Raw genomic sequence first — 26167 nt, forward strand, 5'->3', positions numbered from 1 at the left:
TGTTTCTAGATTGGTATCTATTACCTCTGTTATTAAGCATCATTTTAGAGAAAGCAATGCAAATAGACAAGAAATAATTTAGAGGAAAGAAAGAGGTAAAATTTACCTCTGTGGATCATACACTTACATACTAAAAAAAAAATCCAAGAGAATCAACTGAAAAACTTATAGGCAAAAACAGAATTCAAGACAAGTTAGCTGAATACAAAACTAATATAATAGAAATCACACTTTTCAAATATACAAATATATTCAATTAGAACATATATTGGAAAAGACCCCATTTTAATTTAGAAATAGTAATAATAAAAGGCAAACTTCCATAAAAATGCTTAGCAAAAAATGAGCAAGATCTATAAGGGCATGAAAGACCACTCAAAAAACATAAAAGATCTTCCATTCTTAGATAGGAAGACTCTGTAGTACAAAGAGGTCAGTTTTCCCTAAATCAGTATATAAACTTAATGTGATCCAAATAAAAATACCAGCAGGATTTTTAGTCATTTGACGACCTGATTCTAAAATCATATAGATAAAATCAAAGACCAAGAATATTTAGGAAAAATTCTGGACAAGGAAAGGAACGATGGGAGGACTGACACGACTAGATATTCAAACACATTATAAAGCTCCACTAATTAAATGCATGATATTGGCAAAGTATAGATATTGAAAATTGAGAAATAAACCCATATACATTTAGAATGAGAAATATGTATGAATATCCACATATTGACCCAAAAGAAAATACTAAAGGATGTTCTTTAGGCAGAAGGAAAAAATCCCAGATCAAAGTAACAGAACTCCGTGTAGACTTGCCTAGTGCGGAGTCAGACATCCCCCTAGCTTGTCTTCAGTCCTCTCACAGCTCAACAACATCTGCAGATTACTGAATGTGCAAGCTCTCCCATGCCCATGTGCTTGAATATGCTACTCGTTGACCGTAGAATGCTGTATCCTACCTTCCCTGACTGGCAAATTCACACTCAAGCTTCACAAAAGTTCCGAAGTCATTCTTCTGTGATGTGTTCTTCCTTTGAGAAGCAGGAGCGCACCTGCGGCACCTCCCCAACTTTGGCTTTTCTCCAGTCTCCTGTATCTCCATTTGTTCTTCATCTTCTTTGCTCTTTACACCGCCGCCAGAGGAATATTGCTAATATAGATCTGCTCATGTCTTTCTCCTTTTCAAAAATATTTGATGCCTCTAAATGCCAACGTGTCTATAAAATAAAGTATGAACTGCTTGGGACACAGTGGGCACCAAGGTCCTACAGGACTCACTTCCAACCCATTTTCTTACCTCAGCTCTACCTACCATGTATGCCTTTGCGCTCTACCCGTGAGCCACCCTGGCCGTCACTATTCACCCACACAGCTCTGTGCCTTGTTAACCCAGAACCTCCTCACCACTCTTCTCTGCCCACTAAGATCTTTCCAAGCACTGCTCTCGATAAAGCCTCTTCTAAAATCCTATTAAGGATTAATGAGCCAAGCGCAGTAGCTCACACCTGGAATCTCAGCACTTTGGGAGGTGGAGGCTTGAGATCAGCCTGGGCAACTTGGCGAGACCTCATCTCTACAACAAATCAAACAATTAGTCAGGCGTGGTGGCACATGCCTGTAGTTTCAGCTACTTGGAAGGCTGAGGCAAAAGGATCACCTGAACCCAGCAGGTCAAGGCTGCAGTGACTGTGAGCATGCCACTGCACTCCAGCCTAGGTGACTTACAAGCAATTTATCCCAGTTGGGATACTGTTCATTCCTTTGACCAATATTTATTTAGTGCTTACTCTGTACTAAGAATTGTATTAATAAGTTTATATATAGATAAAATTAAAGAGCAAGAATATTTAGGAAAAATTCAGGTAAAGGAATTTCCAACTCATTAATGGATTTATGTCTCATTCCTAAACTTGCATAATTAGTATTTATTTAATTACAGTTGGTATTACTGTTTATATCTGCCTCTTGAAGTCAGGGACATGCCTTACTAATTTTTTTCATCTTCCTACATTGTTTACCACACAATAAATACATAAATATAAATCATTTTTGCATAGGATGCAATAGAGCGCCTGACACATGGTACACATTCAATAAATGTGAACTCTTTCTATTGGTAATAACAGGTAGTTAATAAACATTTTGCAAAAAACAACAAAATAAATTGTGCTGATTTATTCCTAGCCAGATAAATTATTTTAGAATGAATATTGGTTGGAAACTATTAGCAAAGAATTTCAATTTCTTCTTTTGGTGACAGCGGAAGTTTAGGTTGCAGAGGAACTCAAATCACTCTATGAAAAAGATATGTATGTTTATTGCAGCAGTGTTCACAATAGCAAGAACATGGAACCAACCGTGTTGCCCGTCAAAAGAGGACTGGATTAAAAAAATGTGGTACATGTACACAATGGAATATTACACAGCCATAAAGAGGGACAAAATCATGAACTTCACAGCAACCTCGATGAACTTAGAGTCTATAATACTGTGATACTATAAGAAAAAGATTGGAGCATCTTTAAAATAAAAAAATTAAAAGTTTAGGCTGAACCGGACTCGGTGGCTCAGCCTGTAATCCCACGCTTTGGGAGGTTGAGGTGAGTGGATTGCCTGAGCCTGTGGGTTTGAGACCCACATGGGCAACTTGGCGAGACCTCATCTCTACAATAAATCAAAAATTAGCTGGGCACGGTAGCACGCGACTGTAGTTCCAGCTACTTGGAAGGCTGAGGCAGAAGGATCGCCGGAGCCCAGCAGGTCCCGGCCACTGAACTCCAGTCTGGGTGACAGAGTGAGACTCCAACTCAAAAAAAAAAAAAAAAAAAAGTTTAGGCTGTACAACCTCAGAAGGAATCTTAAAATATTTTTCAAGACCCAGGTTAACATGTCACTTAATCTGGTCCCCTACAGGCAGTAATTAAATATTGAGATCTCCTATGTCTGCTTAATCCCAGAAACTTAATACAGTTCTTAGTACAGAGTAAGCACTCAATAAATATTGGTTGAAGAAATGAACAAATACATAAACTGGGATGAATTGCTTGTGAGTCTCTCCAAGCAGGCTATAAGCACATCAGGTACAGAGAACATGTTTTATTCATCTTTCTGTTTCCAGCACCTAACACAGTATTCAACACAAAATAAATATGAACTGAATGCTATTTATTAAATTGTAGATAAGAGATAAATACTTTATTTCAAAAATGCAAAGAAGGGAAAAAGAAAACACATTTCTTATATCATGTAAACTTTTACCAAAGTTACCACTTATGGAGTGGAAAACATAGAAAGTTCTACCTTGAGGATGTAGAAGAAGGGAATTGGAAGCTGAGAAGTCAGGTCACCCTAGTCCTCTAGGGTAGTAAAAGCTAACAAGTCCCAACAAATGAGAATCTAACCTACGTGAAAATCTCTAGTCTCTACCTGCACAGCACCAGCCCAGGACAGCACAGTCATGGGCAGGCTGTGGTCACATCTCTTGGCCTAACAGTACACACCTGTCAGGGAAATTCCTGCTGTGGCCACAATGAAAAAGGCCTTGGGCGAGGAGGAGTGAAGTAGTAGGGATCACCTGAAGCACAAACAATTGGGGATACTGAACAATCTCAGTGTCATCACATCTGCTTCAAGAATGGTACACCAACTCCCTTCCAAAGCACATCATCGCACTGCACCATCATAGATGGAATGGAAGAGCAGGATGGGCGTGGCTGGCTGGAATCACATCTTGGGGAAGCTGGCCAGATTGGCAATGCCACAGGCGTTGTTCTTATTCCGAGCCATGAGGATATAGCCTTTGTTTCCCCAGTTTTCTCCCCAGCTGTAAGACCAATCAAGAAAAGTACTTAGTACCCTTGGCTTATTTACTCATTAATAAATTATTATTATTATGCATTGTTCTAGGTACTGATGGCATACAAAAATGAGTAAGACAGTTTTTATTTTTAAAGAGTTTAAAGTCAAGAGTGGAGAGGATAATAACATAGGTCTCAGAGACTGCTTCTGATCAACAGGATCAAAAAATGCTTGATGTCAGAGCTGGCATTAGGGCTGAGCCAAAAGACTGGGTAGAATTTTGACCTGTAAGAAGGGGATGCCAGTGGAGGGGTGTGAAATTAAGAGAGACAGGAACACTTGGGACCTGTGTAAGAGTCATATGGCTGAAAAATAGTATACCTGACAGAGTGTAATGGGAGATATGTCTGGAAAGGTAGACAGAGGTCAGGTTGAATTATCTACTGCAAGGCTAAAGAGTTTGACTTTTACTCTGTGACCCTTCATAGAGGAGGAGCCAGTGAAGTTTTCTGAGTGGGGGAGTGGTATCAGAGCTGTATGTGGGGAAGATTAATCTTTTTTTTAATTATAAAGATGTGGGGTACAATTCAGGGTTAGGTATACAAACGCTGATTATGCAGGTACCCTTGTTGATGAGATATGCCACTCCCTCCCCTAGCAGTTTCCCTCAACTGCCAGTCTCATCCCCCTCCCCTGACAGTTTCCCACTACTGCCACTCCCTTTCTTATAGTATTATAATTGTTCAAGGTCCGCTTATGAGTGAGAACATATGATACTCTGTTCTTGGTTTCTGTGATAGATCACTGAGTATGACCGACTCCAAATCCATCCAAGTTGCTGCAACATCCATATGTTTGTCTTTCTTTATGGCTGCATAATGTTCCATAAGATTAATATTGAAAATGTGAATCTAGTACATAAGAAAAGGCAAGAGTTGGTGATCTTGATTTGAGGGTAAACCCCATAGGAGAGAGGAATGGAACTATGAGAGTGGATGAGATCACTAAGGAAACGAGTGGAGAGACTAGAAGACAGGAGAGACAAAGAGAAAGAGGGGAGAGAAGAGAGAAGATAGGTCTGTATGTCTTCCTAACTTGTTTTCATGAGTTTTCTGTCCTCTTCTCCAACCAGCAACTTCTCCAATTATCCAATACATTTTACTTAAAGCCTAGACCCTCCCCCTGCCCTCCCCTTCTCTATGCCTCCAGTGTTTTGATCCTGCCTGGGTATGTCTTTTCTTCCTCCCAGCTCTCTTGGATGCTATCTCCACTCTTGGTTCCTGATCAAGAAAGGACAGGGCAAGTGCTTGGGGCTGAGAGTCAAGAAAGGGACGACACAGGAAAGAAGCTGCAGGAGACTCAGAAAGGCGCTCAGGTTCACTCTGCACTAGGACTGTGATACCAAAATTGCTTCAGGTTTGAAGCAACCCCCTAGCCTCACATTCCATCCTGCCAGCCTTCCAAGCAGCAGCCCTACTTGGTTACACCACTGCATTAATCTGTGAACTCCCCAGAGTCTAGGATTCCTGTTCTTTGGGGGGGGGGGGCGCTAAGGAGAGCAAATTTAATCAGTGTTGCCTCAAGATTTGTGGTGACCAAACAGGAAGGGAGTGTAATTCTCATACATGTGCCCCCAACAAAATCACAAGGGGCTAAAGAAAGATGGGAAGCAGAAGACCCTGGAGTTTTGTTTCCAATAACAGGAAAGAAAACACTAATTTTTGTTGTTTTTGTGCATACCTTATTTCTAAATATTGTTTCTCTTCACAGAGTTCACAATCTTTGGTGGTAAGTTTTGGGTTTTGTTTTTTTTTGTTTTTTTTGAGTCAAGGTCTCACTCTGTTGCTCAAGCTGGAGGGCAGTGGCACCCTCACAGCCACTGCAGCCTTAACCTGCTGGACTCAGGCAATCCATTCACTTCAGCCTTTCAAGTAGCTGGAACCATAGGCGGGTGCCACCACGCCTAGCTAATTTTTTTGACTTATTGTAGAGACGAGGTCTTGCCATGTTGCCCAGGCTGATCTCAAACCCGTGGGCTCAGGCAATTCTCTCATCTCAGCCTCCCAAAGTGCTGGGATTACAGGCATGAGCCACTGTGCCTGGCTTTTTGTTTTTGTTTGGTTTTGTTTTTTTGAGTCGGAGTCTCACTCTGTCGCCCAGGCTGGAGTGCAGTAGCACAATCATGGCTACTGTAGCCTTGACCTGCAGGGCTCAGGTGCTCCTTCTGCCTCAGCCTTCCAAGTACCTGGAACTCCAGGCGCACAACACCATGCCTGGCTAATTTTTTGATTTATTGTAGAGACGCGGTCAAACCAAATTGCCCGGGCTGGTCTTGAACCTCTGGGCTTAGACAATCCTCTCGCCTCACCCTCCCAAAGTGCTGAGATTACAGGCATGAACCACCACATCCTGCCTGGTAAGTTCTTATATATTATCCTAAGTGTACCCTGAAGGGCAAAAAACTACACAAGAGAATATTAAAACTTTCCATTATTTCCCTACTGCTTATATAAAGACTGATAATACAAACCTCCCTAAGAAACTAATCACATGAGAGACAGAAGAAAGTAAAATACACAGTAATTCCAAAGCTCCTGCTGGTTCTTGGTGCCACTTTATCTCATGGCTGGTGCGGTCTGTCTTCTTATCGGACTGTGAGATCACTAAAGGCAGACATCTGCTCATTTGCTTGTGTTTGGGACTCAGCACCTGACGCATGGAGCAGCTACCTCACACATACATGAAGTACTTGAGAATTAGTGTCTGGCGGTTAAATGTCAGACTCGGAATTAAGAGCCTGGGACTGGGAAGATAGAATGAGAAACCTGAGACAATTTTCTCATGATTTGGGAGAAAGAAGGAACCTGGGGGAGCTGGAGGTGAGGTTGAGAGTTATGAGGTGATTGAGGGACAAAAGTCGTGATCCCATTGTTACCTGTTTTTAATTATCCAGTGCTTCTTTCCCTTCTGGATTCCATATCCCACTGCCAAAACCGCATGGTTCAGATTATCACTATTGCAGCTTTCATCGTAGTACACACCTAGGAAACAAACTATCAAGGTGAGGCTCTCTGCAATCCCAGGGACACCCCATGGGGCCGCCTAGTCTAGGAGGCTCTGTAGAATTCCGTCCCCCTCAGGAGGGTTTACAACAGAGATGCTCTGTGCTGCAGCAGTGTTAGTTTCTCTCTGGCAGACTCAATCTGAATATGAAAACTTAAATACTAAAAATGCTCAGGATCCTTCCAGAAGCCACTTAGCCCATATCGTAAAAGATTATTAATAAGAGGAATAAAATTAATAATAAAAGGAATAAAAACTATTCCTAATCTATAGGAGTAGCTCCTTACCTCTGCTATAAAATTGGAAGGAGGTCAGACTTGCATCAATGGCCACAGAGATGGGCCCTACCCGGGCCACTGCCCTCTTCAGGGCTTTCTCGTTCCCCTCAGGGATCTCTCTGTACCCTCTGCATTTAGCTGCCTTGCCTGTTGGGTTGTACATACAACTTTCATCCTGCAAGAAACAAGGTTGTAATATGACTAGGACAAAGCAACAGGCAATGAGTTGGTAAGTGAGAAACTTAACCAGTGTTTTGAGTAATGTCAGTGAACTAACAGGGGCTATAACAGACTAGAGTCTCTAGAGAGGGTCTGTTCCTCCTCACTATTTGAGATAACTATAAAAAAGAATGGGAAGTGTGAACTCCTACCTTCTACCATAAATAAAAATCAACCACAGGTGGTTTAAAGACATAAATGTGGAGAAAAAACTATAAAATTTTAAAAGGAGACAATATTTTTATTATCTCAGGGTAGAGAAAGATTTCAAGGCTGGGCCCAGTGGCTCACGCCTATAATCCCAGCACTTTGGGAGGCCAAGGTGAGACGACTGAGCTCACAAGTTTGAGACCAGCCTGGGCAACTTGACAAGAGCTCATCTCTACAATCGATAAAAAAAAATTAGCCAGGCATGGTGGCACACACCTGTAGTTCCAGCTACTTGGAAGGCTGAAGCAGAAGGATCACCTGCGTCCAGCATGTTGCAGCTGTATTGGCCATGAGTGTGCTATTACACTCCAGCCTGAGTGACATAGTGAGACTCTATAACTCAAGAAAAAAAAAAGATTTCTGAATAAGATTTTTTTTTTCCTTTTTAAAAGCACAAATCACCTTCTGGCCATGTAGTATGTGCAAACCTCGGAGGACAGGAAGGCACCAGGTGCTGTATGGGTAAGAGACTGAGGCCAAGGCCACGGCCCAGCTAGAGGGAGGACCTGGGTGCTCTGCACCTGTATCAGGGGCGTTTGGTCTGAGCCCTTGTGCTCTCAACACAGACAGAATATAAAAGCACGTAACATAATACGAAAATAGATGACAGAACTTAGCAATTTAGCCTCTGACTTTCCAACGCTGCGTTTTGCAAGTTTAACTAGCAGTGTCTTTTTTGGAAAGCCACAACTATGGAATCTCAAGGCATCCCACGTAAAGGTGGTACATTCTTTTGTGACATTTTCCTGCAAACTTGCCCTTCAGAACCCTAAAACTGCATCTGTAAGATGCATTTATTACTACTATTTACTATTTATTATTACATTATTATTTGTGATTATTCATTTATTCATTTATTTATTATTACATCTATTTATTACTCAGGAGGCTGAGGCAGAATCTCTTGAGCCCAGGAGTTCATGGCTGTAGTGTGATATGACTGCACCTATGAATAGCCACTGTGCTTCAGCCTGGGCAACATAGTGAGATCCCAGCTATATAAAAAAAAAAAAAAGCCGGGTTCGATGGCTCAGCCTGTAATCCCGCGCCTTTGGGAGGCTGAGGTGAGTGGATTGCCTGAGCCCGCGGGTTCAAGACCCGCCTAGGCAGCAAGACCTCATCTCTACAATAAATCAAAAAATCAGCTGGGCGTGGTAGCGCACGCCTGTAATTCCAGCTACTCGGAAGGCTGAGGTGGAAGGAACATTGGAGCCCAGCAGGTCGAGGCTGCGGTGGCCAGGAGCGGCCACTGCACTCCAGTCTGGGTGACAGAATGAGACTCCAACTCAAAAAAAAACCCAAAACATTATTTAACATTATCTACATATTAACAAATTGGCAGCACTTGACATGATATTCTAAGATTACAGTGGTTTATTGCCTTAATAATTTCTCTGATCTCTTTGTGCTCTGTCATGTGATCCAAATCCCTGATGCTCCTTGGTGCCAAAAACCACACAGATCTACTAGTAAAACAGAATATCTTGGAAATGGACTCAGATGGATGTCATGTAATTAACTCCTTTAAAAAGTCTGCTGGGTGCAGTGTATCACACCTATAATCCCAGCACTTTGGGAGGTGGAGGCGAGAGGACTGCCTGAGCTCAGGGATTCAAAACCAGCCTGGACAACTTGGTGAGACCTTGTCTCTACAATAAATCAAAAAATTAGCTGGGTGTGGCTGCGTACACCTGTAGTTCCAGCTACTTGGAAAGTTGAAGCAGAAGGATTGCCTGAGCCTAGCAGGTCGAGGCAGCAGTGGCCATGAGCATGCTACTGCACTACAGCCTAGGCAACAGTGAGACTCCAACTCAAAAAAAAAAGTCAGAATAATTTGCATTAGGACTGGAATAAATTTACAGTACTGTCCCTTTATAACATTCTTATCTGGTTGCTGCCCTATCAGATCTCTTCTTTTTTAAATTTTATTTTTCCTTACCTCCCTCCATTCATGAATGAATAAAAACTCTTTACTATTGTATTTTTAAAAGCATAAGTTACAAAAAAACAAATTTACTATTTTTTTTTTTTTTTTTGAGTTGGAGTCTCACTCTGTCACCCAGACTGGAGTGCAATGGCCGCTCCCGGCCACCGCAGCCTCCACCTGCTGGACTCCGGCGATCCTTCCGCTTCAGCCTTCCAAGTAGCTGGAACTACAGGTGCGCGCTACCACGCCTGGCTAATTTTTGATTTGTTGTAGAGATGAGGTCTCGCCAAGTTGCCCAGGTGGGTCACAAACCCACGGGCTCAGGCAGTCCACACACATCGGCCTCCCAAAGTGCTGGGATTACAGGCTGAGCCACCGAGCCCGGCCCAAATTTACTATATTAAAATTAAGAACTTTTCTAGATTGAAAGACATCATAAAGAGAATGAAAAGAGAAACCTCAACTTACAAAATGCATAGTATTAGTTCTCAAATATCCTTTTAAAATTCCTAAACACCAGTAAGAGTAAAAACAACCCAATTAAAAACGGGCAAAAGATAATAACAGTCAATTCATTGAAGAAGACATGCAAATAGATAAACATACTGATAAAGATGTGAATCAGCCGGGCTCGGTGGCTCAGCCTGTAATCCCGCGCCTTGGGAGGCTGAGGTGAGCGGATGGCCTGAGCCCGTGGGTTCGAGACCCACCTGGGCAACTTGGTGAGTCCTCATCTCTACAATAAAAATCAACAAAATTAGCCGGGCGTGGTAGCGCGCGCCTGTAATTCCGGCTACTTGGAAGGCTTAGGCGGACCAATCGCCGGAGCCCAGCAGGTCGAGGCTGCGGTGGTCGGGAGCGGCCACTGCACTCCAGTCTGGGCGACAGAGTGAGACTCCAGCTCAAAAAAAAAAAAAAAAAGATGTGAATCAATGGGGTTTCTAATACACTGCAGTTGGGACTATGAATTTTTCCAAATACACTGGTAAACAATTTGACTTTATGTAGGGAAGTTGAAGATACATATACTCTAAGACCATTCTTTTCAAAGGCATTATATTCTACTAAGAAAGTCTTACACATGAGCATGGGAGGCATGCCTAGGAGTATTTGCATAAAATACATAAACCTGGCAGAAAAATCTTGTTGTTGCTACATACTAGTGGTGTGAATTTGAGTATGCCGTTTTATCTCCTTAAGTGTTCATCTCCTCACCTATGAAATGAAGATAAGTCCACCTTACAGGGCTGCTACAAAGATTAAGGGAGAAAATGCACTATATGCATGGTCTAGCACATAGTGGCCATCATTTTTATTCTCAAACTTGCTATTCCTGCTCCAAAGGCTTCTGTTGCAAAGGCCCCATTTTATATTACCTATCAGCCCCAGCCCCATGTATATAAAACCTGTTTTAGATAAGGTCTCCTTCCTGTTAATCAAGTATCATATAGGAGAAAGTGAGTTAATGCTTTATCTCTAAAATTACAATATGAAATGACTTTTTTTTCCTCTCACTTTATACATGTTAGCATATCAACTTACATAATTTGCTTAAATGTTTCCAAAACCCACTCTGAGAGCATACAAAATAAGGCCATATGATTTCTAAAAATTAGCTTGGTGGATCTGTGAGGTCATGGTGGGACTGGGGAGCTGAGGAGTGGGTGATGGAGATCTGCTCAGAGGTCTCTGGGGTAACCCATCCTCTTTCCTCTCTAGGGCAGAGCAATAAATATGAGCAATGGTAGTCTCGGCTCCTGCGTTCACTGAGATTGTGGGAATCTTCTTGGTCTTTTATGGGAAATTTTTCCATCAAGAAAGCAGGATAGGGTAACAGAAAGCAGGTGTTCTGGGGTTGTTTCCAGTACACAAGAGTATGCTGAGGAGAGAGGAGTTGACGGAGTTGTACAGCTGTGTGGAGCGACCTCACCTGTCCCACGTATGGGTAGGCATCTTCAGAGTCAATACCTCGATTTTTCTGCACATATTGGAAGGCATTGGTCATGTAGCCCCCTCCACAGCCATCATTCTCAGACACACAATCCACCAGGTTCTGGGGACTCAGATTTAAGAGTTTGCCAGTTTTCTTCTTGAGTTGGCCCTCCAGGGCACCCACAGAGCTAAAAGCCCAACAGGAACCACACTGACCCTGAGAGGCATACAGAAAAGTTATGCATCATTGCTGTTCACACTTTTTGTATCTTCTATCTGCCATGTGTCCTCTACATTTCATCAAAAATGCTGCCTTTGTTGTGAAGTTTTCCTTCCCCGCTTCATTTCACATGTGTTGCATTGGTCTATTGCTATTGATAACTGTTGCTTACTAGCATTTGTACCAGTAGCTGCAGGGAAGCAGAGCAGAGCAAAGCAATGGTTTGGAGGCAGTTCTTCTGGGTTCTAACCCTGGCTTTGCCACCCACTACTTACATGACCTTGGGTAAGTTACTAAACTTCTGTGCCTCAGTTTCCTTATCTGTAAAATGTAGATAATGGCCAGGCGTGGTGGCTCAAGCCTGTAATCCCAGCACTTTGGGAGGCCAAGGTGAGAGGATTGCCTGACCCCACAGGTTAGAGAACAGCCTGGGCAACTTGGTGAGACCTCATCTCTACAATACATCAAAAAATTAGCTAGTATGGTAGCGCGTGCCTGTAGTTTCAGCTACTTGGAAGGCTTAGGCGAAAGGATCACAGGAGCCCAACAGGTCAACGCTGGGGTGGCTGTTAGCATGCCACTGCATTCCAGCTTGGGCGACAGAGTGAGACTCCAACTAAAAAAAAAAAAAATCTAAATAATAATATACTTAATGGGATTGTTACAAAGATTGAAAGGTTTAACACACATAAAGAGCTAGAAGTTCCTAACACATAATAAAATCTCAAAAAGTGTTGGCTATTATTGAGGACATTTTAAGATTGAGGATTTCCTGAGTATACATAGGTTATGTCTTAGTCATCTTGAATCTGTAATGGCTGGCACTGTACTGGATAGGTTTTGGGGAGGAAACGTGTTTGTTGAATAAATGTCAAATCAGTTGTTCATCTTGCTGATACAATCCTGAGTTAAGATTGTGGGGAAAACTGGCATTCTCATGCTAGTGAGAATGTTAAGCTTGAAAAAACTCTTTTGGAAAGTATTCTCTGTGACCTAGCAATTCTAAAGTTATGACTCATTTTGCATAAATATTTGTACATTGCTCAAAAATATGCACGAGTGCTTACCACAATACATTTGAATAAAGAAAACCAGAAACAACCTAAATGTACAAAAACTGGTGAGTTAAATAACAGAATAAGCTCCATTTTTTTTTTTAGCATGGGAGGATGAAGATGTACCTTCATTCCTTGCCCCCTCTTGCTGGTACCCTGCTACCTTAAGAATAAAGAAGCAGAAAAAGGAATAGGTCATGGCCAGATGACATGCAAACCCAGAAGAAAGGAGAGTACCTGGTTTTTGACAGGAGTAACATATCCTTTCTTTCGATAGTCGATAGAGTCTGGGGCTCTACCTTCCCAGTCTGGGATATAGAGGGTGTCATTACTGTGGGAGTGAGAGGGGGATACTTTGAGTCCAGTCATCTTCTGAACCACCTCGTCACTGGTCTGAGACAAAGAAGAGGGAGGCCAGGCATCAGCAGAGAACAAAAGCAAATAGAGTAGGTGGTCCAGAAGCTGAGGCTCAACTCACCATGTCTCCCAAGTGGTTCATGGCCAGTTCATATGTATGGACACCAAGAGAGGCCTCAAGGTTATGGATGGAAATATACTTCAGGTTTTTTTCCCAAATTAAACGCCGAGAGATTTCATCCACCTAAACAGAGCACAGTCAGTACTTGTATAGACTTTGTGCAGTTACATATGTAGCACTGTGGAGGTTTTTAGGAGAAAAGGTGAAACTCACAATCATTTTTCAGTGTAGTTGGGGAACTAACCACAGGATTATTAAGAACATGCCAAGGCCAGGTGCAGTGGTTCACGCCTGTAATCCCAGCACTTTGGGAGGCAGAGGTGAGAGGATTGCGAGATTTCATCTCTACAATAAATTAAAAAATTACCTGGGTGTGGTGGCGCATGCCTATAGTTCCATCTATTTGGAAGGCTGAGGCAGAAGGATTGCCTGAGCCCAACAGGTTGGGGCTGAGGTGGCCATGAACACCTCATGCCACTGCACTCCAGCTGGGCAACAAAGATTCCGACTCAAAACAAAAACAGTAGGCCAGGCTTGGTGGCTCAGCCTATAATCCCAGCACTTTGGGAGGCCGAGGCGAGTGGATTGGCTGAGCCTGTGGGTTCGAGACCAGCCTGGGCAACTTGGCGAGACCTCGTCTCTACAATAAATAAAAAAATTAGCCAGGCGTGGTGGCACTCACCTGTACTTCCAACTTCTTGGAAGGCTGATGCAGAAGGATTGCCGGAGCCCAGCATATCAAAGCTGGGGTGGCCTCGAGTGTGCCACTGCACTCCAGCCTGGGTGACAGAGTGAGACTCCAACTCGAAAACGAACAAAAAACCCCACAAAAAGCAAAACAAAAAAATGCCAAAAGAAATATGTAAACAAATACAAATAATAGACTGCAAAACTGGAGAGATCTATAGAAAAATTGCTCATAGATTAATGGCATTATTCTGAGAAGCCTTCCCAAAAAAGAGATGTAAGTCAGTTATAAAGCAAAGGAGGGATACAACTTAGAGGGCAAGTTGAGGCCTAGGAATAATAAAGACGGTATGTTTGGGAACAGGGACAAGTTTGTTTGGAATAGTCTTTGGACTGAAGAAGGAAATTTGGAAGCTAGATCTGGAGGACTCAGGTCTTGGCCTTCTGCCACGCTCCCCCAGTTCCCAGGCACCTTGCTATTGTATTGCTTCATGTGGGTCTTCTTCCACAGCTCCCACTGGGTGTCCAGTATCTCCTCAGGGTACAGAGCAAAGCTCACCATGGGTATCAGCAGAATCTTGAGCGCCCACATCCTGGGGAAGGGTATAATTAGGGGAGGCTCTTCCACTGACAGAGGGCTCAGTGCCTGACTTGGGATGAGGAAAATAGCTGGAGCCATGTTCCTAGACAGGTAGCTCTTAACCTTTCAGTAGTCATAGACTCCCTTGAGAAACTAATAAAAGTATAGTTCCCCTCACCAGAAAAGTGCATGCACACACAATAATCCTAAGGGATTCATGATCTTGAAGTTTAGTACCCCTGGGACCCTGAGGCAGAGGAAAACTGTGCTCTAAGAGGAAGGTGGACAGAGAATGGAGGGTGATTTTCCTATGAACAAACAATCAGTGATAGTTAGGAGGAACCTGTGTTTGGATAGGGTGCTGGCCCATCTGGTTCCAAGCACATTGACCTAGGGAGCCAACACTTACACACACGTACTTGCACAGACAACCAGAAATGGGGTAGAAACTGGACAATCAGAATGGCTCAGGGCCCATCTCCTCTGGTGTCCCCAGGCTTGGCAATGGACACACTAAGAGCAAGTTGGGAGTGGGGTTGCAGAATACAAAAGAGATTTCTAGTTAAGTCTTGCTTACTAATCGTTTCTTCAAGGCATTCTTCTTTTCCTTGCCTATATTCTGGTACTTTCCCAGATCTTGTCGGAAAAGGACAAGAAAAAGTTTAGTTTTTCCTGTTTTCTAAGAGACATTTAATATCTCCTCACTCTTCTTATGCATTTTTTCCTTCTCTTTCTCCTCCCTCCTTATGCAGGAAACTTCCCTAATCCTAACCAGATGCTATGGGGTTTTTTTCCCAACAAAAAAACCTCTGTGGCTGCTGCACAAGACAAAAAGCCTCAGAAACAAGTCTTGTTAGAAGAATGTAAGACGGAAAAGCAAGGTTCTACAATTATTACAACTCATAGCTTTTCAGGAGTTTACTTTATCTTTGCTCATCTTTTGCATTGGCTTGCTTAATTTTAAGTTCACTACTTTAAGAGCAATTGCAGCCTATTTCAAGTCACGTAGCTTGCAGTTTCTGACGTTATAGTCCATTTCTCTGTAATATTTGCAAACTGGCAAAATGTCTAGTAGGGCATTTAAGGGCTGGAGTGTTAAGGGCTTTGAGATGTCTCAGAAAATAGGAAGCCCTGAGCTACCACCTCCCTGTACTGCTCCTCCTCTCACTAGTTAACTCTTTTGGTCCTTTTTGGCCAAAGCAGAAATCCCTCAGCAGCCACTCTTGGGGAATGGGTAAAGGTTCCCTATATACTTTGCTTTTACTAAGAACCTTGTATGTATATATACAAATCATGCAAGAAACCCAAAATATTTCCAGGAAAATCTTATTTGGCCAGGAAATGACCAGGCATCTATTTATCCCCAGAGCCTACAAAGTTTATTTTGATCCCCGAGTTATTATATCCCTAATACTCCTAAAATAGATCATCAAAAGGAACGAAAAGCTGAAAGACCTAGAAAGTTGAAAATGTTACCTGCTGGTGGAAATCTGTTGTCTGGCCTCGTTTCGGCAGGAAAGTGTGGGCGGACAACTAGGGGTGCTAGATTTATTCCATCAAGATTGCGGAAGTTGGCTCCAGTGGTCGACTGGAAAATTTGGATAAGAGGAGGCGGGGATAGAAATGCTGAGAGAAGGGGGGCTAGGAAGGAAGGGGGCTGTGGATTTGCACAGTGTTTCTGTTTTTGTGTGCAGCACATATGCCAGGGTGGAGAGTTGCTAGTTTAAATCTCACATGACTGTCGGTGGCAGACAAAAAAGACCTCAATATATACTCAAGTAGGGGTTTGCCTTCTCTTTTGGGAAGTAAAGCTCTGATCTCCCCCATCCTTCTTCAGTGTCCTTTATTGTAACATTGGGAGATGACATCTTTTCCTACCCTTTTCCTGTTATGACCTACCTCCTCCACACGGAAACTTATTTTCAAATCTGTGTCTGTCCCTCACCTCTGGGATGAATAAATACAAAAGACTAGAAAAGAGCAATGTAAGAAAGGCGTCGGGTCCAAAATTGCATTTTCTAAGTTTGTTGGCTGAAAGTTATCAATTAAGGCAGGAAAACTGCTTTCCCAGCCCAACGTGGTTTTGTTGAGGGAGGATATACCCATAAAATTCAGAAGAAATTGATTCTAAAAGTAATTCAAACCAGCAATCCTGGTTATCTTTGACAGCACTCGAATCAATGCCATATGTTCTGATGGACTCACATGTGACTCTGCTGCTAAAACTCTCAGATGATGGGATGCCTGATGAACATCTGTCTCAATTATTAAAATCCCCAATGTAGGTCATCACATGAGTGTCTCCAAATGTTTCCCTAACATCCAGGCATGTGATAGATCATAAGAGTCTAGCTCAGTCCTCAAACCACACCCCCCAAACTCCATTTTCTTCCATAAACAGATGTGGAGAAAGAGGAAAAGCAGTTCCTTGGAATAGAAAGGGTAATACATAGGATCTAAATTCAGTTTCTAGCTATACTCCACACATAAACCTTCAAGAACCTTATGCCTCTGGATTTTAAGATCTTGGAGGGAAACCGGGTCTAGTCCTGAACAGTTTAAATTTCCCCAGACCTAAGTATTTTTAATACAGAAGAGGATATACTGGGGGAAAGCATCCAGATGTGCCCTAGTGGTTTCAAGTTCAAACTCTTCCCCTTTCTCCCAAGGACCTGGGCAACCCCATCCCCCATCCCCCACCTTGTGGTCAGAATGTCTCTGCTTTTAATCAGAATGTGTCAGGATCAGGAGGGCAAGCAAGGCGGAAGGCTGCAGAGTGATCAGAGCCCTATGATTTCTGATTCCTAATTAAAGACTCATGTGCCTTATGTTTGTATGTTTGGAGCTCAAGCTATGGATTCCTCTAGTTTTGGGTGTTGTTTATAAGCTGAAAAGGGAATGATAAAGCCGCAATCAAGATCACACAACACAAGAAATTTTACAAAAGGAAAAAATATTTTGTTTTAAAATCTTTGCTACATGTCATCATTTTTGCCACTGTAAGGCTTAGCACAGATGCCAGCAATACAGAAATGGCCAAGAAGAAAACAAAACAATCAAAAATAAAACCCTGAAGGAAAAGCAGAAACAACCCCCCCCAGAGCATCTTCTCCCTATCCTCCCCTTTCCCAAAAGCCCTATAATAACTGTACAATATTATAATCCTGATCACATTTAAAAACAGTCGATTATTAAAAAACAAGAATTCCACTGGAAACTCAACTTTTTGGTTTCATAAATTGTGATATAAATATATATGTATATTTACTGTATGTGTGCACATAGAATAAAAAAATAAACTGTCTCCTTTTTCACTCCACTACCTGGTACCAGACTGGAGACAAGAGGGAGGGAAACCCAGTCACTGACATTCCTTCAGCCTCTCCAAGGCCATCTGCTCCTCAGTCCCCTATGACTACATTTACTATATCTTCTCATTAATTCAGTCTGGTGCTTAGTTACTGGCCAGAGTCAATTTTTTTAAAAAGCTGGTCAGGTGTGGGGGCTCACACCTATAATCCCAGCACTTTGGGAGGCCGAGGTGAGAGGACTGCCAGAGCCCACGGGTTCAAGACCAGCCTGGGCAACTTGGCGAAACCTCATCTCTTAAAAAAAAGTTGATACACGATTGTTACCTGAGGAAGGTTAAAAAGTGAGCATAGTAACCTGTATCCACATTTATATGGCTATAGCTGATTACCAAGTGACCCTGTTTGGGATGGGCGTCAGGGCCCACCTATCACATGGAGTTATTATACTTGTACTCTAAAGCAAAACCCAATCTCAAGATTGGAGAGGGAGCAAAGAGGAAAGAACTGCAGGCCCAGTAGAGACCCAAATCTCGGTTTCTTGCTAGATTGGATATTTTGAAGATGGGATGAAAGAGGCTACTTTGCAAGAAGGCTTTGTATTTGGTTTACACTCCAACAGTGAGAATTTTCACTGGGACTAATCCAAGAAGTTGAGTTTCCATGCAGAAATAACCTCTACAGAACACACATCATATGTGCTTCTGACAGAAAGATGCAGCATTATCCTTATGGCCAACTCTGGGGTTTCTGGAAGTGTTTATCTTGCCAGCCTGTTTCGGTAATGTTTGCAGATCTTCCAGGTAAGGTAAGAGCACCACAAGCAGGAGTAATCCAGCTTTATCACTGAACATGTTCGATGAGAGACCAACCACAGCAACAGAAGACTTTATATATTTGTTTTACAACTGTATACTGGCTGGGCATAGATGTAAGTGCAGCAAAGACATTTATTTAAATACTCTTTGGCTGCAATGCTAAGTGGAAAATACCTGGAAGGTTTAACTCCTTAGGACTCTTTGAAAAGCACACAGAAAGACAAAGATAAAATCTGGGACAAAGTTTGCATAACTCCCTAACAGGGAGAAAAAAAAGAAATACAGAAGCACGTGCACACACACGTGCCCAAGTACACACACACACACACACACACACACACACTCTCTCACACTCACTCACTCACTCACACTCTCTCACTTACTCATGTTTCTTTCCAGAGCAATTGCTCACAGGCAGCAGAAAGAGCCTATGCTCACTTCCTAAAGCCTCATATATACCTACCATGTTTCATGGTCCTCAAATATGAGGACGCTTCTCCTCTCCTCCACTCTACTCAGAACTTCTTTCCAAAAACAAGCCATAGTATCCAAAGCAAATAGTGGATGTCAGGTTCTTCTAACTTGCCTCTTGACCCTAACACAAATCACTGCTACACAACTTCTGGTCAGGAGACACAAGGAAATGCATTCTAACTTCACCCAGTTTCAAATTTTCAAAGTGTCCTTAAAAATCCTGGGAATTAATTCAATTTCTTCTACAAATGTCACCTTGGAAAGGCAGGAAAGCAGGGGAGAAGCCAGAAGGGAAAGGGGTACACGTGAGGGGTGAGGGAAGGGAAGGGAGAGGAACTTTTATTCTGTTTACAGAAAGATTTGCTTTTTAAAAACAAACAGTGATTTTTCTCCCCCACCCCTTATCCTCACCCCAATAGTTCTATTCTGAAAAAGAGGGAAACATAGTTAGATCAGGAAATTCTTCATTGTTGTAGCTGTTGTTCTGGTCTCCTAGCATGGACAGCATCTCCTAATAAGAGAAAAAGATTAAGTCCAGGTCACGTGCCTTGATCCCGTGCATTCCCCAAGTTCCCTCCCAGCATTCCCTGCGTGACCATCCTTGACCAAGAGCTCTGCTATGCTGGGCTCTCAAATGGCTTCCTTCCAGCAACTCTGACTCATTTAGACCCCAGTCATTTGTCCTACTCTCCTCTGTCCTCCTACAATTCTACCTTTTTCTCGTCCTCAATATTTTCAAAGAGGGAAAAATCAACATGCCACATTTCACATAACCCCATGTAGACACATATGGAGTCTTGTATCCTACTTGTTTTCCACCAAAACCTGTTTTGCTTTCTTTCGATCTTTGCTTTCAACTAGCTCTTCCTAGGGAGCCAGGCTAGCTCAGTCGGTAGAGCATGACCGTCTTAATCAACTAACTTCTCCTTTGTTCTACCTGAGAGTACTCCATTCACTCTTGCAGTCCACTTAGGAGTTGTATAAACAGAACTTTATAGCTATAACCAATATGTTCTATTTCATATTAATTGTCCTGGCTTCTTTTAATCCAAAGCTACTGTGAAGTGGGTATGTGAATCTCCTTAAATGAGCTAAACTAAATCTGACATCTTCCTATGGTGCTTCACATAATTAAACTTGTCTGTTCTGGTTAAAGTGTGTGCATCACATTAAGTTCACAAAAAAAAAAAAAAATTTTTTTTTTTAAGAGATGGGGTCACACTATGATGCTATGTTGCCCAGGCTGTCCTTGAACTCAAGTGATTCTCTGCCTCAGCCTCCCAAGTAGCTGAGACTACAAGCAAGCACCATCATGCCCAGTTTCTACAATCTTTTTTTTTTTTGAGTTGGAGTCTGAGTGCAATGGCCGCTACCGGCTACCGCAGCCTCGACCTGCTGGGCTCTGGCGATCCTTCCACCTCAGCCTTCCAAGTAGCTGGAACTACAGGCGCGCGCTACCACGCCCGGCTAACTTTTGATTTATTGTAGAGATGAGGTCTTGTCAAGTTGTCCAGGTGGGTCTCGAACCTGCAGGCTCAGGCAATCCACTCGCCTTGGCCTCCCAAAGTGCTGGGATTACAGACTGAGCCACCAAGCCTGGCACTTTTTTTTCTTTTTTTGAGACAGGGTTTCACTCTGTTGCCCAGGCTGGAGTGCAGTGGTGTGATCATGGCTCACCACAGCCTCATATTTCTGGGCTCAAGTGATCCTCCTGCCTCAGCCTCCTGAATAGCTAGGACTATAGGCATGTTCCACCATACCTGGCTAATTTTCTATTTTTTGTAGAGACAGGGTCTTGCTATGTTGCCCAGGCTGGTCTTGAACTCCTAGCCTCCAGGTATCCTCCCACCTGAGCCTCCCAAAGTGCTGAGATTTTACAGGCATGAGCCATCAGGCTGGTCACAATCTTTTCAATTACTGGCATTTATCCCTCTCTGTCTTCTCACACACCCCAACCAAATACCTCAATCCAGGCATGCTTCCTTCTCTGTCTCTCCTCATTGACCCTTTCTTTTCCAGTTTCTGATTTTCTTAAGTCTTTTCACTCTCTCACCTGGAAGACCTCAGGTTGGCCAGGTTGCTGTGCTGATGGCTGCTGAACATGCTGCTCACTAGAACTTGACCGATGATGAGGCTGCTGGCCCTGCCACTGTGGCCAGACACTCACACCCTCTGCTGTCCGTGTTTGGAATTGTCCTGCAGTCTGTCCAGTCTCAGAAGCTATAAATACAGCAAGCAAGAATAAACAACTCCAATCTACTCATTCCAGTGGAGAGGAGAAACCAGTACGTAACTACATGCAAGCCATTAACTTTACCTAGGATAACTTTTATCATTTTCTCTCCCAAACAATGCCCCTTCTATTTCAAAACTCAACCCCAAATTAATTTTTCTTCTCTAGGCAGCCTTTCCAAAGAGTCTTTTGCTCATTTAGCTGAAATGTACATAATATTAAATCTATAATAATTTAGATGTCTTTTTGTTACTGTGTATTTTTCTTTTTTTTGAGTTGAAGTCTCACTCTGTCGCCCAGCCTGGAGTGCAGTGCTGCTCCCGGCCACCGCAGCCTGTGACCTGCTGGGCTCCGGCGATCCTTCCGCCTCAGCGTTCCAAGTAGCTGGAACTACAGGCGCACACTACCACATCCAGCTAATTTTTTGATTTATTGTAGAGATGAGGTCTCGCCAAGTTGCCCAGGAGAGTCTCGAACCCACAGGCTCAGGCAGTCCACTCATCTCAGCCTCCCAAAGCACGGGATTACAGGCTGAACCACCGAGCCTGGCTACTGTGTATTTTTCATGTGGGTAGGTTTTAAATTCCAAATAGACTGTCACCTTGCATTTCCCTAAAATTAGGTCAGTGTACCCAGGACAGAGGCAAACAATTTAAACCACCAAATCCTGTAGCTTTAGTGGTGTGATTTTCCCATTACCCTCCTTCTGGTCTGAACTCACCAAAGCTGGAGCCACGGTTGGTGAGACTAGGATAGGCGGCAGCACCAGGTGATGCAGTAGGAGCACCAGGGAGGGACATGGGGCTGAAGGAAGATGGGGTCTGAAAGTTGCCTACACCAAACTGGGACGTGCGACTCTTGGTGGTAGCCTGCTAAAGACAGAAGGGGATACAGAATAAATGGAACACTGCATATGCCATGCCTATTATGAGAGTCAGCACTGTCAATCACTACATCTTTCTGAAACAAACTCATCACTTATTTCCTACACTATTTCTTCTGATCAACTCCCAATCTCTTGACACTATTTTTTAGGTTGCTGAAATGAAAGTGCAAAAAGCGAAGAACTGTGGGATTAATAAAATTAAGTTATAATAAAAATTAAATGAACGACTCATAAACTATAAAAGTTATATAATACTAGAGGCATTAGTAACAGTAGAGTATTATGTATAGAGAAAAAAATACTTTGCACCATTATTCAGTCTGTTCTGCATTCATGTGCTCCCAATGATGTCTTTTTAAATAAAAACTAAACAATTTTTTCTCACCATAATAGTAATGCATATACATTGTGGAATATTTGGAAAGGAAGGAGGAGAAAAAGAAAATAAGAATTATTCATAATTCCATCACCAGAGCCCATGGTTAACATTTTTGGATAATTTCTTTCTTTTTTTTTTTTTTAAAGATGTGGGATACAATTCAGGATTAGGTATACAAGTGGTCATCATACAGGCAAAGTTTGGGCCTCGCTTTGGTCCCTACTTTGCCTGATTTGAGATCAGGTACCCTTACTGATGTTGTGCCCCACCCCCCACCCTGGCAGTATCCCGCTACTCCCAATCCCTTTCTTACAGTATTATGGTAAATGTTCAGGGTCCACTTTTGAGTGAGAAAATGTGGTGCTCTGTTCTTTGTATCTGTGATAGATTACTGGAGTATGACTCTAAATCCATCCAAGTTGCTGTGAAGTCCGTATGTTTTTATTTTCCTATGCATTTTGTACACGATTGAGATCATACTGCATGAAACACTGTGGAGCTTGCTTTGGTTTTGACTTTTTTACTTAAAACATTACATATATAGTAATATAGTAACTATTAAAGAATGTTTGCTTTAGGCTTAACATATTTATTACATATTATATATACACATAAATATAAGAATTTTTCATTTTTTTGTAAATAGACATCACTGTGTGTAATTTGTAATTAAATTTCTCCTTTGTTCCTGTATTATATTACGTAAAATACCTAAACAAAGCAGAAACTTCTTAGAATTTATTCCAAAACAAATCTGAATATCAAACCTACTCAAAATGTTCTATGTGAGCATTTCTGATTTAAGGTGAATATGTGCAAACCATAGACTTTAATGAGATTTTTGGATTATCTGTGATTTTTAATTATCTAGCTACTCTCAACAGAGATAAAAATTGGAAGGAGGAGGATGGGGATTGGCAAGAAGGCATTTAAAATAGACAATAATTTTACATACAGAAAAAAGCCCAAGCAACCAAACAAAAAAAAATGCACAGGGATAGACAGATGAGAAGTTTTACCTGGGCAGAAAAGCCTGGGCGGGTGCTAGGAGTCCAAGTTGGGGCTGCTCCCTGGGTAGGGTTGGAGTGACGGGAAATCTGAGCCAACATCTGTCCTGCAGAAGCTGATGGCTGGACAATGGTTACTGGAGGGGCCAGACCACTATTCCTAGGAATGAGCAAATAGTAAGGTAAAAGATTAAAAAGATGAATTTATCACAGAAGCTAGGAATCAAAGGACAATCTAGTGCTATTCCTAGATCCCCTTGACATCCTTGGGTTAAGGAAAATCTGGTAACAGATTCTGGAAAACACAAGAAGGACTGACGGTCACACAATTACCAGCACACATGGAGATGGAGCCTAGAACATGGCAATAGGACAGGTGCAAAGAAATAGGAGGAAAAGCAGCATGTTTGCCTCACCCTAGGCCCTACAAGCTCCACTGCTTTGTCTGAAATAACAAGAAAAAGCAAGGGAAGGATAAAATTTGGATTCAGCAACTGAATCCCTCAGGGCCCTGTAAAGCAGCACACATATATGGGGCTCACCTGAAATTCTCTGCCGGCCGGGGGGTAGGAGGGAATGTGTTGCCCTGGGAGAATAGCTGTTGGGTGGCAGGGACAGTGCTGGAGGAGATGCCTTTACTCTGATCTGTGGACCAAAAGGAGTCGGGGGAGGGCCAGTCAAGGGGCTGCAGTATAGAAGTTCAGCAAGTTCCTATTTACTCGTGAGGTATTATGATTAAGTGGAACTATATTAAAGATTACTGACTGGGCAGCATCAGCAAGTGATCTGGATGAGAATTTAAAAGGGGAATGAGGAAGAAACATACCTGTATTGATGCTGGAATAGATTTCTGAAAATCTTGGATCTCTATCCTGGGCAAATAGACCATCTGACTTCTCAAGGGGCTTGCTGTGTTCTGGTCCTGTGGTTGACACAGGCTGAACAGAAACCTGTAGAAGACAATGCTAAAAATAACCATCAAAGGTTTAACATGACAATTAAATAACCCTAAAATTCATATAAATACACATGCACCCTAAGTGGTACTGCAAGATGTTTAAGAAAATGCTCAGCCAGGCTCGGTTGGCTCAGCCTGTAATCCCAGCACTTTGGGAGGCTGAGGTGAGTGGATTGCCTGAGTCTGCAGGTTCAAGACCCACCGGGCAACTTGGTGAGACCTCCTCTCTACAATAAATCAAAAATTAGCTGGGTGTGGCAGCGCACGCCTCTAGTTCCGGCTACTTGGAAGGCTGAGGCAGAAGGATCACGGGAGCCCAGCAGGTCAGCGCTGGGGCCCAGCAGGTCAATGCTGGGGTAGCTGTGAGTGTGCCACTGTACTCCAGCCTGGGTGACAGAATGAGGCTCCAACTCAAAAAAAAAAAAAGAAGAAGAAAATGCTCACTATCTTCTTCAAAGAAGAAGACACACACCTGGGAATGATTGTAGCTGGCCAGTCCATCTCTTCCTGGTACCATGTCTAATTCTGTTTGCTGCTGCTGTTGCCTTTATACCAAAGGCCAGTGGGAAGAGAAATAGGAAAAATGATTTTTAAAAGAGTCTTGGGAAAGGGCCTTAAACAAACAAACAATTACAAGCATCCATACCCTGGGCTCAATAGATAATTCTTCCACCATTTTTTACCTGGATACCAGCTGCCCTGAGTCCATCTCCAGGGGTAAATTAGCTGCGGGACCTAGCTGTGGTCTCTGTATTGTATTGTGCAGTGTAGACCGTGGCTCTTGGCTAGAGTTCCTAGGAAAATAAAATAGACAAAACAGAGAAAAGAGAGAGGAAAAAAAAACTGGACTCCATTTATTCATCTGTAGGTAGAAAAATCAATAATAAATCCCCCTTTAGAGTCCAATCCCACAGGTAACCTATGACCTCAGTTTCAACAAACAATTCAAACAATTCAACATGGTGCAAACAGAAACTATGTCCCATGGCACAAGTGTTCATGCTGTTTGGGTTCTAACTCAGACCATGTATTTGATACCTGGTTGTTATAGATGTATATATATCCATATACAGCATTTAAAAAAACCATAGGTAAAAAACTGAAAGTATTTATCCTAAAACATTAACACAAACTATCTGGGGTATAAGAATTTTCTTTTTCCTTCTCGCTATACTTTTTTTTTTTTTTTTGAGTTGGAGTCTCACTCTATCACCCAGGCTGGAGGGTAGTGGCACGCTCTTGGCCATCGCAGCCTCGACCTTCTGGGTTCAGGTGATCTTTCCGCCTCAGTCTTCCAAGTAACTGGAACTACAGGCACGTACCACCATGCCTGGCTTCACTATGCTTTTCAATGCTTTCCAAACTTTTTTTTTTTGAGATAGAGTCTCACTCTGTTGCCCAGACTGGAGGGCAGTGGCACAATCAAAGCACACTGTAACCATGAACTTCCAGACTCAGGTGATTCTCCCACTTTAGTCTCTCAAGTAGCTGGGACTGCAGGCATGCACCACCATGCCCAACTAGTTTTTTTTTTTTAACCTTTATAGATATGAGGTCTTGCTGTGTTGCCCAGGCTGGTCTCAAACTCCTGGCCTCAATTATTCCTCCTGCCTTGGTCTCCCAAAGTGCTAGGATTACAGGCATGAGCCACTGC

The 26167-nt window shown here is 42.6% G+C and overlaps 2 protein-coding genes across 3 annotated transcripts in view; both read right to left on the minus strand.

The window, feature by feature from the left end:
* Positions 1-3149: 3149 nt before the first annotated feature.
* Positions 3150-19138, minus strand: CTSK (cathepsin K). Of its 2 annotated transcripts, none has more exons than XM_008049963.2 (8): positions 19040-19138; positions 14343-14463; positions 13184-13306; positions 12943-13098; positions 11429-11647; positions 7152-7317; positions 6737-6842; positions 3150-3826 (listed from the first exon to the last, which is right to left on the minus strand). In XM_008049963.2, exons 1-8 carry the CDS (start codon positions 19117-19119, stop codon positions 3727-3729), a joined length of 1071 nt encoding a protein of 356 aa, XP_008048154.1. In that variant the 5' UTR covers positions 19120-19138; the 3' UTR covers positions 3150-3726. The 2 variants fall into 2 exon arrangements, with proteins under 2 accessions (XP_008048154.1, XP_008048155.1); XM_008049964.1 differs by lacking the exon at positions 19040-19138 and adding an exon at positions 15927-16146.
* A 64-nt stretch (positions 19139-19202) lies between these two features.
* ARNT (aryl hydrocarbon receptor nuclear translocator) overlaps positions 19203-26167 on the minus strand; it is a 77161-nt gene continuing 70196 nt past the window's right edge. The window contains exons 15-22 of the mRNA XM_021708519.1: positions 25197-25307; positions 24986-25058; positions 24382-24505; positions 24098-24200; positions 23568-23715; positions 22005-22155; positions 21104-21270; positions 19203-19561 (exon numbers count right to left, since the gene is read on the minus strand). Of these exons, the coding sequence (XP_021564194.1) occupies positions 19472-19561; positions 21104-21270; positions 22005-22155; positions 23568-23715; positions 24098-24200; positions 24382-24505; positions 24986-25058; positions 25197-25307 (967 nt within the window). The 3' untranslated portion in view covers positions 19203-19471. The remainder of the gene's footprint in view (positions 19562-21103; positions 21271-22004; positions 22156-23567; positions 23716-24097; positions 24201-24381; positions 24506-24985; positions 25059-25196; positions 25308-26167) is intronic.

This window comes from Carlito syrichta, unplaced genomic scaffold (assembly GCF_000164805.1).
Source record: "Carlito syrichta isolate Samal-C Ts95f unplaced genomic scaffold, Tarsius_syrichta-2.0.1 Scaffold142856, whole genome shotgun sequence".
NCBI lineage: Eukaryota > Metazoa > Chordata > Mammalia > Primates > Tarsiidae > Carlito > Carlito syrichta.